The sequence below is a fragment of the Lithobates pipiens genome, unplaced genomic scaffold (genome assembly GCF_037356315.1).
Source record: "Lithobates pipiens isolate NorthernLeopardFrog02 unplaced genomic scaffold, aLitPip1_a1.2 Scaffold_22, whole genome shotgun sequence".
Classification (NCBI taxonomy): Eukaryota; Metazoa; Chordata; class Amphibia; order Anura; family Ranidae; genus Lithobates; species Lithobates pipiens.
This window is the reverse complement of record NW_027507784.1, coordinates 312,462,721-312,481,544: the sequence shown is the minus strand read 5'-3', so window position 1 is coordinate 312,481,544 and position 18,824 is coordinate 312,462,721. Positions and strand designations below refer to the sequence as shown.

Below are 18,824 nucleotides of genomic sequence, written 5' to 3'. Positions count from 1 at the left end.
TTCAGCTATTTTCAGTGAAGGGCACTGGTAATGTTACAGCATGCAATGACAACTGTGCTCTTCCAACCTTGTGGGAACAGACTAGGGAAGGTACTTTTCAGTTCCAGCATGACTGTGTTCCTGTGCACAACATCCTTGACCTCAAGCACAAGCATCAACTTTGGGATTGATTAAAATGAAAATTGCCCTCCATCATCAGTACCTGACATCACAAAGGTTCTTTTGGGTCAATTGGCACAGATCCTCACAGACACACTCCAAATTCTTATGGAAAGTCTTCCCAGAAGAGTGGAGGCTGTTATAGTCACAAAGTGATAGGGGTCGTGCCATAATAATAACCAAACATTTGACTATATAATGAACTAAGGACTATATAGGGCTTTTTTAGGGTAACCTAGGACTAAACCCTACTATACCCTATACAGTATCCATATTTGACACAGACATTCAATATGCCAATTTTTTTATGCCAGAAAAAACTTGCCCTGGAACTAGTCTGAATTAACTCCGATGAGAGCTGATATTAGGAGCAAGAAGGTTCTTTCTCTATTGCTGGACATATTTAGCCAGTACAACAGTAGTATACAGTCTATATTCATAAGACCCAAATACTAGGTTCATTACATACATTATGATTTAAATATTTTTATGAAATGGATGAAGCTCCTACATATACCTGCCCTCTCCTGCCCTCATTATAACCTGCCAAGAGAGCAATCATTTTTATGACGTTGCAAGCATCATGAATGTGCATCATGGAACATGTTCAGTTCATTTGACCTATAGCTTCTATGTTACGCATTTATTTGCAAATGTGTGTAAACTAAACCCCTGTTTTTAACATCAACTGTTAGGACAATCCAATTTTGTTGCAGGCTGGCTGGTAAATTGAGCTGGGATATTTGCTTTGTTGTTGTTTGACCTTCCATGTGCTCTTTGCTATTAAGGCCAGTTATAGGATGGGGCAGTTGCCATATGTTTGTACTGTTAGTTATTTGGTGTATGCTGTTTACTGGGAATCCAATGCGCTCCTCAGCCTTTAGCGAGAGATGGACTACCTCCAGACATATCTGCCATCAATTTATCCATTTTTATATATGTACTCCTACTATGGAGGCTCTCAAAATGTATAGCGTTAGGATTGCAGATAATACTGGGCTGCCATGACGTGGCCTCTGCACCTTACTATGTATTTGCAAATGTCTACAAACTAAAGCAGTGTTTTTAATGTGAACAGGACAATTTGGTTTGTTGCAGGCTGGCTGGTAAGTTGAGCTGGGAATTTTTCTTTGTTGTTGTTTGAAATGCGTCACCCTTCCATGTGCTCCTTGCTTTTAAGGTCAGTTATAGGTTGGGGCAGTTACTGTTTGTTTGTTGTATCATTTGACCTATAGCATCATCATGAACAAAGGGCTGGTCTTAAAGTAAACCTGTGCTTTGCCTATGTAGCAACTAACATTTTTAGAAGGAGGTCATCCTTCCAACTTGAACAAATGAGTTCTTTGTCTCCATAGTCTTTATAAACATTTGCTTCAAATGTTTCCATGTCACATGACTATCTGGCAAAATAGACTATTGAACCATTATGGCTGCTACTTCTGTATTTCCCATAATACCACATCATGAACTTGTGCCAATGAAACAAGGGTTACTGCACATACGTTGCATCTGCAACATGTAGATATCAGCATAATACAATACATAAAAAATGTACACATATAATCCACTTTCTTTGTTTTATTGTGTAATAGATCTTTACATGTAAACAATTTTCTTATGAGGTTACAATTCAGTTAATTAAAGGTTTACATGTACCTTTCATGTGCACACATTTGAGATAGCCATGTTGTATCAGATTCATAATCATACCTCTGTTAGGCTGGCCATACATTATACAATTTTCTTATTACATTACCTTTAGATTTACCTTCATCTATGTAGTGCAAGGGCCTTCCTGATTGTATACAAATCAATAGTGTTTAGGTTTGACCTCATATTATATGGTTTTGGTAAAGTTAAAGAAAAATTGTATAATGCGTGGGCAGACTTCTATTTGGTTACAAGTTACAGTATATCTTTAGTAGGCACTAGTGAGTCCTTGGATGCAGATATAAAAATGCTTGAACAAAGAGTGGAATGAGTGGTATGATGTGGTAAAAATGATTATAAAAGATAGTAAAGGGATGGCTGATATCCATTTAGAGGACTAGTCAACTTTTTGGGCAAATTTTATATATAAATATAGATATATAGATATAAATTTATCATAATTTCAATCTTTGTTATTTCCACAAACAACATATAATAATTCCTTCAAAGACACCCCATAATTCATATATAAGGAAGAAACATAATTTAAGGTTTGCGCTGTCCATAATTAAACTAGATCTGTCCTTGGACACAATTCAAGGTTGAGTGTCTCAGAAAAGAAAGGTGACCCCCACAGCAGTCAGGACAAAAGACAGGGACTGTAGGAAAACTGAAGCAGCATCTGCAAAGAGAAATGGAAATTAATATGTAAGATTTTATGGTACGGTATATGTCAGGGCATAATAAAATAAAATTAATTGCAGTACATCTGTGGAATATGTGAACATTTCTCCATGTATCATCCCTTTAAAGGCCATGCAAGTACAGAAAAAAAAACATTTGATCCTGGTAGAAATGCACACAGCTCTTCATTTCCTGTTGTGTGCTGACAACACAGTGGCTTTCCTGAAAATCACAAGGAATAGTGTCAGCCCTGTCCAGTTGTCTTTTCTGAACCGTGGAACACCTCCAATTCTTTTCACTCTACAACATGTGTCAACCACAAGGTTCGTGGGCTGCATCCGGACCGCCAGACCATTTCATGTTGCCCTCACACCTCTCCTGCAGCTGCTGGTACCCCTTCATCTCCTCCCCCACCTTGTCTCAGCAGTTAGCAGCAGAGAAGAAGCAGAACTCTGCCAGATCCTGATCTTCTCCTAGCAGCCACATCCCCCCTCCCTCCCTCCCTCCCCATCTCAGCAGTCAGCAACAGAGAGGCATTAAACCTCCTCCTTTAGATCCTATGCCTCTCTGTGCAGCTGCAGCACCCCCTCAACCCCACCTCCCCTGCTCTCAGCCAGCAGCAGACTCCAGCACTTCTCTGGTCCTCCTCCAGACCCTGTACTTTCTGCTTTACAGCTCCCCCCGCAGCATCTTCCCAGCAGCAGTAGAAGGTAAGGGGGTGCATTGCTATGTAAGAGAGGGTGAGGGACTCTTGACTTCTGATGATGGGGATGCACTTGACATCTGATGTAAGGGGGGGGGGGGAGTCAGGGGTGCGCTCTGGACATCTAGTCTTACACATACAAGGGCCAATCATAATGCTGATATGGCTTGTGATGAAATTGAGGTTGACACCCCTGCTCTACAAAATAGGGATTAGGTGTTTTGCGATACAAGGGAAAAAATGGAAGGGCTTATTAGGGATATCACAGAAAAGCTCTATAGGTATTTTTACACATATAGAGTAGATATTACAAAACATTTTCAGTTGTTGGGTTTTACATACACTTTAACCTGTCATTTACGAATTAAGCCTTGATAATAAAAGCCTAATGGCATTAACGACTAAACGTTTCCGCTCCCTGGATGAAGGACCTCTAGAATCTAGGACATTCCTGAGAAATTCATAGTTGTCATTTTAAATCCTGTTTTTTAATTAGAAATTCCTCTCTGCCATTCCCTTCACTGGCTTCCCCTACCCCACCGTATAAAAGTACTAACCAAAACATGCAATGCCATCCATAACATTGCCCCCAGCTACATTACCAACCTCATCTGCAGATATCCCCCAAATCGTCCTGTTCGCTCCTCCCAAGGTCTCCTGCTCTCTAGCTCCCTTGTAACCTCCTACCATGCTCACCTTCAGGACCCCTCCAGAGCCTTTCCCATCCTCTGGAACTCCCTGCCCCAGTATGGCTGGTCAGCCCCTACCCAGTTCACCTTTAGGTGATCCCTGAAAGCTCACTTATTTAGGGAAGCCTACCCCACCTCCACCTAAGAACTGTACCCGAGTCATCTCTATCAGATCATTCCCCGCAGCTATTACCTTTTGTATCACCTCCACTCCCTTTATATTGTAAGCTCCATGAGTAAGGCCCTCCTATTTCTTTTGTATTGAACCTTATTGTAATTGTACTGTCCTCCCTCTACATTGTAAAGCACTGCCAAAACTGTTGACGCTATATAAATTCTGAATAATGATTTCAATAGAAGGAAGGTTAATATTAAAGTAAATATACTTACTCGTTTTGGTAGTGGTGGTGGTGGTAGTGGCTATGGTGGCAACATCACGAATTCCTCCCAGGATACTCAAGCCCAATGTGTCAAGGTCAGATTGTTTCTGGTTTTGGACCCATAGACTGACAGTCGTGCTTGATAACTGGGTGAGCAGATCGGCAGTATTGTTGCCAAGCAGGCTCTTTACATCGCTGACTGTAAGTTTCTGGTAGGACAAAAGATAAGATGCATTTAGACTGTTCCGAGGACCTGGTGAAATTTAAAAATGTGGGGGTTAAAAGCCCCATCAGAGCTTTTTTGCCATCTGTGTCTCTTGGGGGAGATGTCCCTTTAACTTCCCCCCATAGATACAAAAGCTTAGATGAAATCTCTCCTTAGGACAGTCGCTTGAACAAGATTTTGCATCACCTGGTCTCAAAAGATCAAATGGGTTTTGTCCCCCTGCGACAGGCCAAAGATAATATACACTGTACGCTCCTTTTAACTCATCTAGCCCACCGTCGAGCCATACCCCTTATTTTATTGTCCTTGGACATTTGAAAGGCATTTGATACTTTGTCCTGGCAGTATCTAAAAGAAGTCCTCCACTATAGAGGCCTGGATGATTCCTTCCTAAGATGGGTAGATACATTGTACCCCCATCCGATGGCCTCAGTCAAATATATGGGGTATGAATCCTCTAAATCAAGGCTGCCCATTGTCTCCGCTTCTCTTTATTATAGCCCTCGAACCTTTGGCGGAACACATCCGTTTGAATCCTGATATTCGGGGGTTGGAATTGGCTGGAGTGCATCATAAACTGGCACTGTTCGCCAACAACGTTTTAGTGTACATTAGGTCCCCTCATACTAGTCTTCCCAATTTACTTTCACTTCTGCGCGGTTTTGCCTCCTTGTCGGGACTTCAAGTTAACCAGACCAAATCCTGTGCATTAAATGTTTCATTTCTAGATGCGATTCAACATTCTTTGGCCACAAACTTCTCATTCCATTGGTTACCCTCTCTTCCCTATTTATGGATTAACTAAACACCGATCCATCATTCCTTATATATGGCTAACTACCCCTCCCATATCAGATCACTCACCCGTTTACTGGAATTATAGGATAAATCTATAATTTCTTGGATGGGCCGCAGCCACACTGTCAAGGTGACCCTTCTCCCAAAACCCAGGACCCATGGGAAGCTCTACTTCATAAGCCCGTCTTGGAATTAACGAAACAATAACGTGTCTTGACAACACATATTTTTATGGCTACTACCATCATGAAGGTGTGGAAAACACTTCTCCTCTCTTTTGATGAGTTGAAGAGATGGGTGCACGGTACATTGATGAACGCGAAGCTTACGACGATACTAGGGACACATTTCGAAAGATTTGGCAACCTTGGTTGGACCAGTTTCCAGGGATGAGCCTGTGTCAGGAATCCGTCCGTTCCGTACGATCGACTTTCCGTACGCGCACGCGCATTCGTGCCGCGGGTCGTCGTGGGCACGAGCGTCTTCCAACGCGCGCGGGTGCACGTCGATCGTATGTGCGCGCGGTACACGCACGCACGGACGAGCGTTAGCTCGATTGGCGCCAGTGGCCCTTTTTAAAGGCGCAGTTACAGTGGTTCTGTGCTGTCTCGTCTGCAGCTAGTGCCTGAAAATACCTGCTTATCTGCCTGCTACCCATCTGATATCTGACCCGGCTCCGTCTGACCTTGCTGACCTCTCCTGCTCCGACCCCGGCTTGTTTGACCCTTTTTGGACTGATTTTCTGTTGCCGAACCCTTGCTTGTACCTGATACCTCTGCTGTCTCCTGCCTGTTCCTGTATCTGCTACCTTGTATCCAGAGGATCCATCCATCCTGATCCAGTGGCCTGCAGTCTTCTGCTTCCCTGCTACAGAGAGTTCCTGTTTCAGAGGATCCTCATCTCCTGACACCTGCTGCTGCACCTGGCTGGACTCTCCTACCCCACTGCGCTCCGGTCTCCCTGTTCCCATTCCAGTGAGACCAGAACCAGAGCCGTAAGAGAGGTCCCCTTCCACTAAGTCAGACTCAATACCCGAAGTTCTTAACAGCCTGCCTTCTCGCTTTTTGGATTTATAGGAAATTCTAACGAGCCTGACACTGCTGGCCATGGATCCCCAGGGGCGAGGCTTACTTTCTTCTCCATGATTCCTTTTTCTTTGGTTTTCTACTCCTTAGGCCTGATTAACACCTATGCATTTTCAGTGCTTTTTGCAAATTTGCACTACAGTCCATTTAACATGGCTTCCTATGGAACACGTTCTGTAGTGCAAATCTGCAAAATGCAAAAAGCACAAAAAATGCAAAGGTGTGAATCAAGCCTTACGCTCCGTCTCTAGTTTCTCTTTATTTCTTATTTTTGCCCATTTACCACTGAATACCAGTGTTCAGAGTCTGTTAATTGCTCTCTGGCCATACTTTTGGGGTCACTTTTCCACCCCTTATCTTGACGGTATAGCTTTTGGCCTCTGGGTGGGGGTGAAGCCCTCTTGCACATCAGGAAGTTTATGGAACAGTTCCCTTTCCCTTTTCCTTTTTATTTTGGATTTACTATTCTCATATACAAATGTCTTATATTTAAGTCCCGGAGAGGACCCCAGGCCTTTATCTTTATTTTTATATACAAATATAGGTAAATCTCAGGTATTGTATAATATTTGTTGTATGAGGACTCTTGAAATACCGCTTGTTTGCAGTTTCTAGGCTTTGATTATAGGGATTACAATGGTTAGTTATGTTCCTACAGACCATGAAGGTATCAGGACATCCTTACCTGGTTACCTTTTCTTTTTATTTGTAGTTACTGTTCAAACCATATAAGAGGCTTACTTATCTGTGATATATTTGTTATCATTTTCAAATTACTTTTTGCCACTGGCTCCGGCGTCTGTTCACTGTTTTGTGAGTCTGTCTTTATTCAATAAAAATATTGTGAAAGAAATCTCTGCTTCGTGAGGAAAATATCCTGATAAACATTTGTCACCAACATACTCATCCATTGGAAGATATCCACTCTATTCCTGTTCTGGTTAAAACTCAACATTTGAGATATTCCCCCACTCTCAGATCAGTTATGATGAATTATAATTGGTTGCTCTGGGTCACTGTACACACGCAGGTCTTTGCCTTCTTGAATAAAAGTAAATGTGTTGCAATTGTGTAATTTACACTTACCACCACCGAGTTCGGGTTCAAGCTCACAAAGGTTGAGATATCCATGTTGGGACTTTTGGCGGCGAGTGCCTTCAGGTCTGCCAATGGTGCACCAGCTGACAATATAAAGGTAGTAGTTATAATTGTGGTTTTATTGCAAACTTGAGAATTTTTCTTTCACATTCTTTTGTTGTCTGCAGTATTGTTTGCTTTTCAAGATAACATAAATTCATGAACCAGGAATTTCTACAATTTATTCTAACATATTTTACTTTTTTAGAAGTATTAAAAAGAATATCAGATTTGGTGGAAGAGGGGAGTATAGCTGGCACAAAACAACATCATATTTTGTATAGTCTGAGGACAAAAAAATCGTGGAAAGAATAGAACACACATTCAGTCCACAATTTGCATACAGTCCATGGTAGCCATTGCGAAAAGACTTTTACAATAATTTATGAAAATTGAAGATCACACATTTTGTAGGGGCTTGTATACATGGACTTCTATGATCTGCTTTTACTAAAATTTGGGAAAGAATCTTAAGAGCAGGGTTCACATTTGAATTGGATCTTACGGGGTGTGTGTTATTAATAGGTGAACTTAACCAGCACTCACATTACCCCAACAATACAGTTTTATATCACTCTTATCTCTTACCTTAAGGATCCACTCACATGTTTGTGTTTTAGCAATGCACCTTACCCCAAAACATGGGAGCACGCCTGTTCCATGTTGCAGTGTATTGGGGTGCCATTCATTGAAAATTGGCATTCTAACAAAATTTACAGTGGAGCCCAACACACCACAACACACACACATAAACTGTGGTAATCAGCATTAGTAAAAAAGGATTATGTATGTTTTTTATCTGTTGTTGTGCATTAGTAGTTCATTCATAATGACTGGGTTGACTTGACGCAATGCATGTTATAGTGTTCCATAATATACATTAGGAATAACATTGCAACAGAATGCTTAATAATGCAACAGAATGCTTAAGGTTGAATGGGCCCAAACATTTTTAAATCCACTGGCAACAGCTTCCTCCCTTTGGGCATGTGACTTCTCAATACTAATGCTGATTGGATGACAAAATTGGCCGATCACCAAGTCACGTTCCCTAGGGAAAGAGTCTTTACTGTGATAGAATGAAAAAGGGTTAGAGCTTCTGGCAAGATTTTATTTTTGTCTCTTTATCTTTAGTTTGTGTCCCAGTGTCACCTCTGTGACACCAGAACAAAAAATGAAGGGCCAAGGGTCACAGTAATAGAAGGATGCATGAAACCTTACATATGATCTAGCGGTTTTCCAGTTTACTAGAAAATATGTTTTGTTGCCACCTGTGTATTCTTTGAGAAGAGTTTCTAACACTTCCTTGCTCCACTGAGCCCCTGCCATCAGAACAGGATCAGTCAGCACTTTTGTGATCCACTGAAAATTTTGTTTTTATTTTGTTGTAATTTTATATGGTCAGTGGGCATGTTTTGTATGTATTAGTTTTGCTGTAAATTGCTAAAAAAAATTCAATAAAAAAGTATCTGATTAAAAAAAAAAAAAGACGTTGTCCAGATCGGTTCTCTGACACACACAGATATTTTGTTTAATCTATCTTAGGCAATTGAAAAAGCCCCACTCAATATGGCAGTAAATACTTTTGGGTAGTGTTGCATTGCCTTTTGCAGTCCATATGGTTCAGTTGTTGTCACTGGAAACAGTTTGTAAGTGCACATTAAGTGCGCATGTGAATTGGAGGTTCTTCTACCATAATAACAACTGCTGATCAAGGGAATCACACACATATTACACACATCGTACATTCCATGTCTGGGCCATTACATTTATAGTGAGCAATCCCATTTAAGTTGAATAAACCTGAAGGCACTAAGGCCGCGTACACACGCGCGGACTGTTCGCCCAACTTTGTCCGTCCAACAGTTTCGGCAAACAGTCCGCTCAAACTTAGCATGGACGGACATGGCCACACACGACGGACGAACAGTTTGCTGAAACCGTGCGCGATGACGTGAACGGCACGTACGACGGGACGAAAAATACGACGTCCTATACACTGCAATGCAACCTTCCGACGTGGAAATCCTTTCTGAGCATGCGCGAGACTTAGTTGGCCGAACAAGCCTACACACGAGCGAACAGTCCGCTGAAACCTTGTTTCAGCGGACAGTTTTTCGGAATTTCCGTAAGACCTTGTTCGTCCAACTGTCCGCTGAAACTGTCCGCTGAAGCCCCACACACGAGCGGACTGTCCGCCCAAACACTGTTCAGCGGACAAGGTTGGGCGAACAGTCCGCGCGTGTGTACGCGGCCTAAGTGTTTTTTGCTTGCTTCTGATTTTGGTGCCCATGTACACAATACCTAAGACCATTGTCCATGAGTTACCTTCCCCAACCTTCATAGAATAGAGTCAGCAAATCACCAGGCGTTCCTAAAGTGAACTGTCCTAGCCATGTTACTTACATAGGTACGGCTTTATCAGGTTGTAATAGGCAGATGCTTGGTTGGCCATGTCCAGATAGGATGAGTTCGCTTTAATATACAGAGCATCCTTCACCGACTGGTTGCAGATTGATATGTCTAGAGGTTGGGCATCACTGCCAATAGTAAGGGGAGAACATAAGATATAACATAACATAACATAACATAACATATAATGAGTTAAGTTTAGGAATAGAAATTTAAACCATTAAAGTGCCAAATTACTTTGCATGCAGAGGATGTATCTTCCCAAAATTAATATTTTAGTTTTAGGATAGATATTAACCTCTTTTATTTATTGGTGGCTGGTAATCTTGTGTTGGCTCAAGCATACTCTTCAGGATGATCTCCATAACATTGGTTGCAGCTTACTGCGGGTGAAGCTTCATACACTATTGAATGGGCAAAAAAAAAAAGAAGCATACTGGGAAGAAGAGATCACCTGTCAAAAGTCATGTGACCAGGCTTTTCTCCGATCACAAAATATTCTCTGGGACACTTTGCAGAGAACATTCTGAAGGACACCGCCGGCTTAACAGCATGGCCAGTATTCTATCAATGATGTCAAAAGTGAAGTTTACAGTCAACAATTTAGTGTCCTATGGATTATGGTATCTGCTCCCCATTATTAAAAGTATATGTTTTACATACTTCCATTACATTGGGAGATATATGCCAAACAAATGAATTTTGGACTGCCCTGCTGTGTTATAGAAGTTTCACTGACCTTAGAGCAGTTGGTGCGATGAGGTTCAGCTGGGTTGAATTCAAGAGACATATGTATTTGCTGCTAATGGTGTTGATCGCAGCTCCACTCAATGGGTTACCCAAATTAATATATTGTGTAATGATAATCTGAGCCTGAAAATAACAAAGCAAGGAAAAAAGTCAATGGAGCAGCAATGTACCTATAATAATGATGCATTATTTTTAAATCTGTGAAACCTGCAAAGTTTTCAATCACTGCTGATTGCAAAACTTGTCTGGTCTGGCTTAGGAGGGTTGTGAGGCATCAGACTGCTGCTCACACAGAGCACACTGCCTAGACTTACGATTCTGTGCTAAAAATGAAATTAAATTTGAGCTTAAATAGTAAAATTGCAGCCTAAACTTTTTTAAGGTGTAGGAGTTACATCTTTTCGCAAGCTATTGGTCTGAGTTCAGAAAGAGGACGCGCTGGACCATTGCAGAGAGACCGCTGCTCTCACACATAGCTCTTTGCAGCATGTTGTCCAAGGCTAAAATGTTTTGCTAACAGTGAAGCTGAATAGGACACAACATAAATGTATGACATATGCAGAACACTGTTTTTCTGCACACGTTACTCAAATATACACTATAACAGCAGTTGGACTTTAAACAAAATGACAGGTTCTCTTAAAGTAATCCGTTTTGTGATTGGCTGCTGTTTGCCACTGTTTTCACAATAGCACCACCCCAAGATCCAGCCATGGAAGAAGTGCATGACTTGGTCTTATACTTCACCCAGAACCCTGGACCTACAGTTCATAGGATAATAAGTACATGTTGGAGTTTTATGGCCAGCCAGGACTCTGCTGTCACAGAAGTAGCTCATAACCTTCTACTTACCAGGCTGTTTGGTGGTCCTGCTGTCAGCAAACTTCCCAAAGTGTCTACGGAGGTGATATTCCATTTCATAATATCAGCTGATGTACACAGGAAGCTGATGGCTCCCAGGTTGCTTATAACAGTTTCTGGGTAACCTGCAGGATAGATCTGTAGGAAAGATGTATGAGACATAATAAGAGAGTGGTCTTCTAATAAAAAACAAAACAAATATTTTCCTAGTACACTTTACCAGCAAGTAAAAAACAAAAAACAGATTACACTGTCTAACAATTTGGGTTAAAAGCAAGGGTTTTATTTGCACAGCATTTGCAAATATACTGTATGTGAAAGCCACACTGCTTCACTAAGGACCCTATGTGCGCTCCTAACTTTAATCTTTGGAAATCTCCATCTTGGAAAATATATAGTATTGCAATGGATAAACGAAAAAGGCAAGTATGCCCATTCCCTTTAAAGGAGCAAGGATACACCAGAGGCTCACCAAAGCACAATGGCAGCTAAAGGCATCCACTGTTGCCCTATGCCAATTCCAGCAAACTAAGGAATAATGGGCTGCCTCCAGGCATACCTTCTCTTAATGCAGAACTCCAGGCAAAACATTTTTTCCATGTCCTTGTTGTTGATCTCCTACCTTCACCAACTTTGCCAGTTGTAGTCCTCTGAAAATGAGCAGGGAGGAAGCAGAGATGTAGTGGGTAGATGGGGTCTCACCGGACCCGGTCTGTGCCGCCCATAAAGGAGGTGTCCACCTCCCTCCTCCTCCTCCCTGCCAGAAATCCGCCCATCCATTCCGCAAGAGCCGCACCACGACCCTGCTATTGCTATCTCCATGCAGAGTGGGGATTATTATTAGAAATCAGTTGTATGGCACAGCGGGGATGTCCCACTGTGTCAGGTATTGTATATGAGAACACCGATAGCTGATGTCCGCCTCCTTCTGGTATTGGCACAGTGTGCTGTCAATCACAATAACGGGAGGCGGATATCAGTGATCAATGTTCTCATATACTATACCTGACACAGCGGGACATTCCTGCTGTGTCATACAACTGATTTCTAATAATAATCCCCGCTCTGCACTGGTGGTCCCTGACAAGCTGCACTGGTGGGACAGTTTTGTTTAAATTGTTCTGATAAGTCTAATTGAATACTGAATAAACCCCTTTTTATTCAGTGCCTGCTTGGATGATGTGGCAACCCTAGTGGGCAGGCCCTGGGGAATATTGACCCGGGGGGGGGGGCCCAGGCCTAAAGCGGTGTAAGGGGCCCCAAAATTTCTGATGGCTGCCCTGATTACCATACACTTCACCAGTGACTGCCCACTAGCTGAACCAAAAGAGGCTGAATGCAGAAGAAGATTAGGAGAAGATGCCAGCAGCCATAAATGGAGCAACAATAGGGATTGTAGACCTCGTATCACTGGAGAAGGGCATGCTAGAGGCTGGCCATACACGCTTAGATTTCTCTCATCCAGCTGCCTATTGTCCGGCTGATTGGCTGCAGTCACTGATCAACCAACAATCTTCCACCATAGATTTTCAGATAGAATGATGTTGGGTGGAGTGGTACCTGTAGGCACCAGGCACAATTCACTCTGTGTATGGGTGGCTTATGTCCACCATAATGTGCAATTATGCAGTTTATACTGCACATAATGGCAATAACTTTGGCTTCCTGCAACAGATAACATTTAAACAGATATATAAAAACTGATAGACACTCACCACATCAAGTCTATTCTTTAGGACTTGCAGTTGCTCATTTGTGAACGCCATACTGCTCAAGATGCTCAGGTAATTTAGAAGAGTGTCATTATCTAAGCAGGCATCCAGATCAACGACATTGTAATTCAGCGGGAGGAGAGGATCGTTCACATTGCTAGCTGTAATCTGCTTGCCGCTTGGGCAATCTACAATAAAAAGAAGTCTCGTTAGATCACAGATTTGTCTACAATTCTACTTTAGAGTGGACCATAGATTAATTGAATCTCGGTTGGCAGTGAGCAGCCAAGATTTGATCCATCTATGGGCAGGCTGGTTGTACTGATCCGTCAATCAACTTCGGTACAACCGGCCTGTCAGATTTTTTGCATGTGATCACTGGTGGCAGTTGGAAGACTCCCTGTCTGCAGAACACAATAGTGATGTGGGAGGGATTTCCCCATCCATATTGACTGTGTTGAGCAATTTTCTTTCCTTCCACCATGGAAAGTTGTACAATCCATGATTTGCTTAAGGCTTCACACTTATGTTTCTGCTTTTTCCAGCATTTGTTATCGCTATGGGTAGGGTAGGGTGATGGTCATTGTTGAAGTGTGCTTCCATTTCCATCAACAGTCTCTATAACCCATATTAAGGCATTAAAAAATGGACAAGCAGCTTTTTGGCCAATGCAGGTCACCACATCGCACAAATATGAACTAGCCCCATTAACCGCTTCAGCCCCGGAAGATTTGGCTTCTCAATGACCAGGCCATTTTTTGTGAATCGGCACTGCGCTATAAACAAAAAAAGAGTCACACATTTTGAAAAAAAATACAATAGGGGTTATTTACAAAAGGCAAATCCACTTTGCACTGCAAGTGTACTTGGAAGTGCAGTCACTCTATATCTAAGGGGTAGATCTCAAATGAGTGGAAGCTCTGCTGATTTTATCATCCAATCATGTGCCAGCTAAAATGCTGTTTTTTATTTTCCTTGCATGTCCCCCTCAGATCTACAGCGACTTTACTTCCAAGTGCACTTTCAGTGCAAAGTGGATTTTCCTTTAGTAAATAACCCCCAATATCTTTTACTTTTTGCTATAATAAATATTCCACATTTTTTATCAAAAAAACAAACACATTTTTTCCTCAGTTTAGGCCGCTATGTATTCTTATACATATTTTAGGTAAAAAAAAATTGCAATAAGCGTATATTGATTGGTTTGCACAAAAGTTATAGCGCCTACCAAATAGGGGATAGATTTATGGTATTTTTATTATTATTTTTTACTAGTGATAGCAGCGCTCTGAAATTTTTATCGGGACTGCGACATTATGGTGGTTTACTATGGAAGGGGTTAACACTAGGGGGCGATCACAGGGTTAACTGTGTTCCCTATGTGTGTCTCTAACTGTGGGGGGAGGGAAATACATTTCCCATGATGCTCAACTACAATGCAGAGTGCATGAGAATCATACGAAATATAGTTCCAAAACATCTGGGGTGCCAAGGTTTGCCATCACTGGTCTAGGAGGAGAGAGAGATCGGTGTTCATACTTAGTATGAACACACAATCTGTCTCCTCTCCCGGTTTTCGCTCTGTCACAAGGGATTTCGGGAGCCCGCGGTCATCGCGCCCACCGGGCACTTGCATTAGCTCTGGGCACACACCGTGGGAGCGCGCGCCTCCGGTGGCACGCCCCTAGTGGCCAAAAGGCAAAGCGACATAGGGTAACGTAGTTTCACCCAGCCATGCCATTCTGCCACAATAAAACTGTGGCAGCTGGTCGGCAAGCGGTTAATAACATTGGAAAACACGTGCATGTACATTAAAACGCATAGTTATGAATGGGCCCCTAAAAACCTTTAATTCATCCAAGGAAAAAAGCTCAATGGTTCCATCAGTTCAGAATGTGATTGACTACATATACTACACTCACTTGCAGCACGTCGTGATCTGGAGGAAGCACGATATTTCACAAGGGTAGCAAACTGGGCCCTTGAGTAGGCAGAATTTTGTACAGCAGTCTTCATCCAGGAATTAAAATTTTCCTGTCAAGAATAAGAAAACAATTGTGAGATAAAAGTAAAATTAGATAAAGAATATGAAAGCATGTGCAACAAATCTTTAGGTGCACCCAATGCATCACTGGTCAGTTTTGGTGCTTTGGCGATCAGTGCATAAGGTCAGTTGAAAATGCTTCTGAGTATCTTCCTAAGTTGCATCAAGCTGCTTCATAATAAGGCCTCTTTCACACAGCTGTTTTTTTTTTACAGCTCTGAAAAGGTCAGGACAAGTCTGGTCATTGGAGGAGAGAACACTGAGTTCCCAGCATAGCTAGAGAACTGACCACAATGTGCTCTCCTGCTTAGTGTGGTCAGTTTTTAATAGGAAAGCAGAGCAACTGGCAGGAACACCAGGGATGTCTCATAAATTAAGCAATACAAAAAGAACTGGATACTTTCTCATACAAGTACATGGTACAGCAGGCACAGATCAAGAATATGAAGTGTTGGGGTAACAACCGCTTTAAGGTTTATCTAAATCCAAAATTATAATTGTAATATATTGTAGCTCACCAAACCTTAGAAGTGGTGGATGCATTATTTATTTATTTATTTTCAGTCTTTTCTTCCTTTAGTTTTACCTGGTGGTGCCACTAACACACTTCCTGTCCTTGGGTGACAACACTTGCCCACAGTACTTTATCTATTGAAGAGCAAAGTTGCCACCCTAGGCTGCTCTAACCTAATTTGGACCACAGATCCTGACAGAAATCCAGTGAGCTCAAAAGTTCCTGTGCACTCTGCTCTGCCCATTGAACTCTGTGAACTACAGAACACCCCCCCCCCCCTTCCACACTATGGAGGTGAGGGGTGATGTGCTTTGTAGTTCTCAGATGATAGGCAGGGCAAAGAGCAAAGTCCACAGGTACTTTCAATCTCCCTGGCAGGGACATCAGGGATATTTGTACTTATCAAAAAAGTATAAAAATGCTTTTGTAATTGTAAATAACAGACCAAGTGTTTATATGCATTTTAAATCTACAAAACCCCAAACGCATTAGCCTTTTGTTGCATACAATTCAGAGCCTACTAATGAGATAATAACAATTATAGACCCTTATTCCCCATACTTACCGTGGGAATAGCTCCAATTGAGGATTGGCCTAAATAAGCAACTATTCCTCCAAGTGAATTTAGTGTGTCCGGCGTCCAGGTGGATGAATTCCTTGATAGATTCAAATAAAAACAGAATAAATTAACAATAAAAGTTTTCAGATAATAAATAAATATGTCAAAATTGTGATCTCCAGGGCTGGTATCATTCAGTAAAAAAGATCCTGTCATTCAATCAAACATCATATCTTATTTATTACTATAATAGTGTTTTATTTCCCCTCTCTGGGCAATTATTTCTTTAACCCCTTCATGCCTAAGGGTAAAAAAATCTTAATGCCTAAGCCCAATTTTGTAACTTTGACATTCAGGTGGATTATACCTTGTTTTTTTTTTCCCCAAGACAAATTGGGCTGTACACATGGTTGGACATTCTGACAACAAAATCCATCAGATTTTTTCCCACTGATTTTGGCCCAAACTTGTCTTGCATACACCCGGTCGCACAAAGTTGCCGGAAAATCCGATCGTTCAAAACGAGGTGACGTCCAACACCTACGACGGGACTATAAAGAGGCCAGTAGCCAATAGCTTTTGTCTCGTAATTTATTCTGAGCATGCGTGGCACTTTGTGCGTCGGAATTGTCTACACACAATCAGAATTTAAACGATCAGGTTTTGTTGTCGGAAAATTTTAGAGCAAGATCTCAAACTTTGTGTGTCGGAAATTCAGATGGAAAAAGTCAGATGGAGCCCACACACACAATCGGAATTTCCGACAACACAGTCCGATCGTACATTTTCCGTTGGAAAGTCCGACCGCGTCTACAGGGCATAAGTCTGCAGTGTGTGTTATCGGATCTCCCCAGCAATTGAGATCTATAGCAGTACATTAGCTACCTTTTGGTTCTATAGAACATTCTTTATATTTACATGGATAGAAATAATATTTTTGAACCATTTATAATTTAGCTCTGAACAAAATATTTTTAAAAAAAATTGTACTTACCCTAATGTGGAGTTTGGACTGCTGAGAACTTTTTGGATGGAGGTCTGTTGAGTATCAGTGAAGGAGTTACACTGAGACAAGTATGAAAGTAAAGTTCCTGACCCTGAGGAACTCTCAATGAAAGTGCCGTTCAGGTCACAGGTCAACTGACCAAGTACCTGGATGTTGGTGTCTGTCAGATTAGAGCCTGTAACATTCTGAGAAAACAGGTAATCGGTTAGCATGAGTGAACCCAATTCCTGGCAAGACTTCGAATTTGTTTTGTAATGAAAAATTGACTGAAAAAAAATCTATTAACCTATTTATTTGATTTGTTGTTATTTAGAGTGTGTTTTTTTTTTTTTTTTTTTGTGGTGGGTTATTTAGTATTATTGTTTTATTATTGTGTTTGAACATTCCTTGCATACTGTCATTTTACATTTTATAGTTAACATTAATTTGTTTCTGTAAAAAAAATATATAAAAACAATTGAGGGGACGTTTTTGGTAAAGGAACATGTCCGGGATAGGTGAAAGGAGCTTTTGAAACCATCAAGAGCAATGTAAAGTCCACTGCAACCTTAAAAGCCACCAAAACTAAATTTTACATATCCATAGATTCTAAAGCATTTTAGCAAATTTGCACATTTTGCCCAAATCTTCTAATTTTCTTTAGATTTTAAGCAAGTGAAAACTCCAAACTTTGCGCTTCAAATGGACTGCCTAGCCTGACTTTGATCAATATATGCTGTATTACCAAAAGTATTGGGACCTCTGCCTTTACATGCACATGAACTTGGTGTCTTAGTCTGTAGGGTTCAATATTGAGTTGGCCCACCCTTTGCTGCTCTAAAAGCTTCAACTCTTCTGGGAAGGATGCCCACAAGGTTTGTTAGTGTGTCTATAGGAATGTTTGACTATTCTTCCAGAAGCGCATTTGTGAGTCAGGCACTGATGTGAACGAGAAGGCCTGGCTTGCAGTCCCTGCTCTAAGTCATTCCAAAGGTCTTTTTTCAGGTTGAGGTCGGTACTCTGTGCAGGCCAGTCAAGTTCCTCCATCCCAAACTCACTCATCCATGTCTTTATGTACCTTGCTTTGCTGTGCACTGGTGCGCAGTCATGTTGGAACAGGAAGGGGCCATCCCCAAACTGTTCCCACAAAGTTGGGAGCATGAAATTGTCCAAAATGTCTTGGTATGCTGACACCTTAAGTGTTCCCTTCACTGGAACTAAGGGGCCAAGCCCAACCCCTGAAAAAAAAACTCCAAACCATAAGCCCCCTGCCCCAAATGATTTGGACCAGTGCACAAAGCAAGGTCCATAAACACATAGATCAGCGATTTTGGGGTGGAGGAACTTGACTGGCCTGCACAGAGTCCTGACCTCAACCCAATAGAACACTTTTGGGATGAATTAGAGTGGAGCCAGGCATTCTCGTCCACATCAGTGCCTGACCGCACAAATGTGCGTCTGGAAGAAAGATCCAAC

At 41.7% G+C, this 18,824-nt stretch overlaps 1 protein-coding gene across 1 annotated transcript in view; it reads right to left on the bottom strand.

The window, feature by feature from the left end:
- Positions 1-1,722: 1,722 nt before the first annotated feature.
- Positions 1,723-18,824, bottom strand: part of LOC143924890 (uncharacterized) — a 65,082-nt gene continuing 47,980 nt past the window's right edge. Inside the window, exons 24-33 of the mRNA XM_077449398.1 lie at positions 17,358-17,554; positions 16,370-16,460; positions 15,169-15,280; positions 13,250-13,434; positions 11,526-11,672; positions 10,663-10,796; positions 9,918-10,051; positions 7,461-7,555; positions 4,276-4,474; positions 1,723-2,491 (exon numbers count right to left, since the gene is read on the bottom strand). Of these exons, the coding sequence (XP_077305524.1) occupies positions 2,421-2,491; positions 4,276-4,474; positions 7,461-7,555; positions 9,918-10,051; positions 10,663-10,796; positions 11,526-11,672; positions 13,250-13,434; positions 15,169-15,280; positions 16,370-16,460; positions 17,358-17,554 (1,365 nt within the window). The 3' untranslated portion in view covers positions 1,723-2,420. The remainder of the gene's footprint in view (positions 2,492-4,275; positions 4,475-7,460; positions 7,556-9,917; positions 10,052-10,662; positions 10,797-11,525; positions 11,673-13,249; positions 13,435-15,168; positions 15,281-16,369; positions 16,461-17,357; positions 17,555-18,824) is intronic.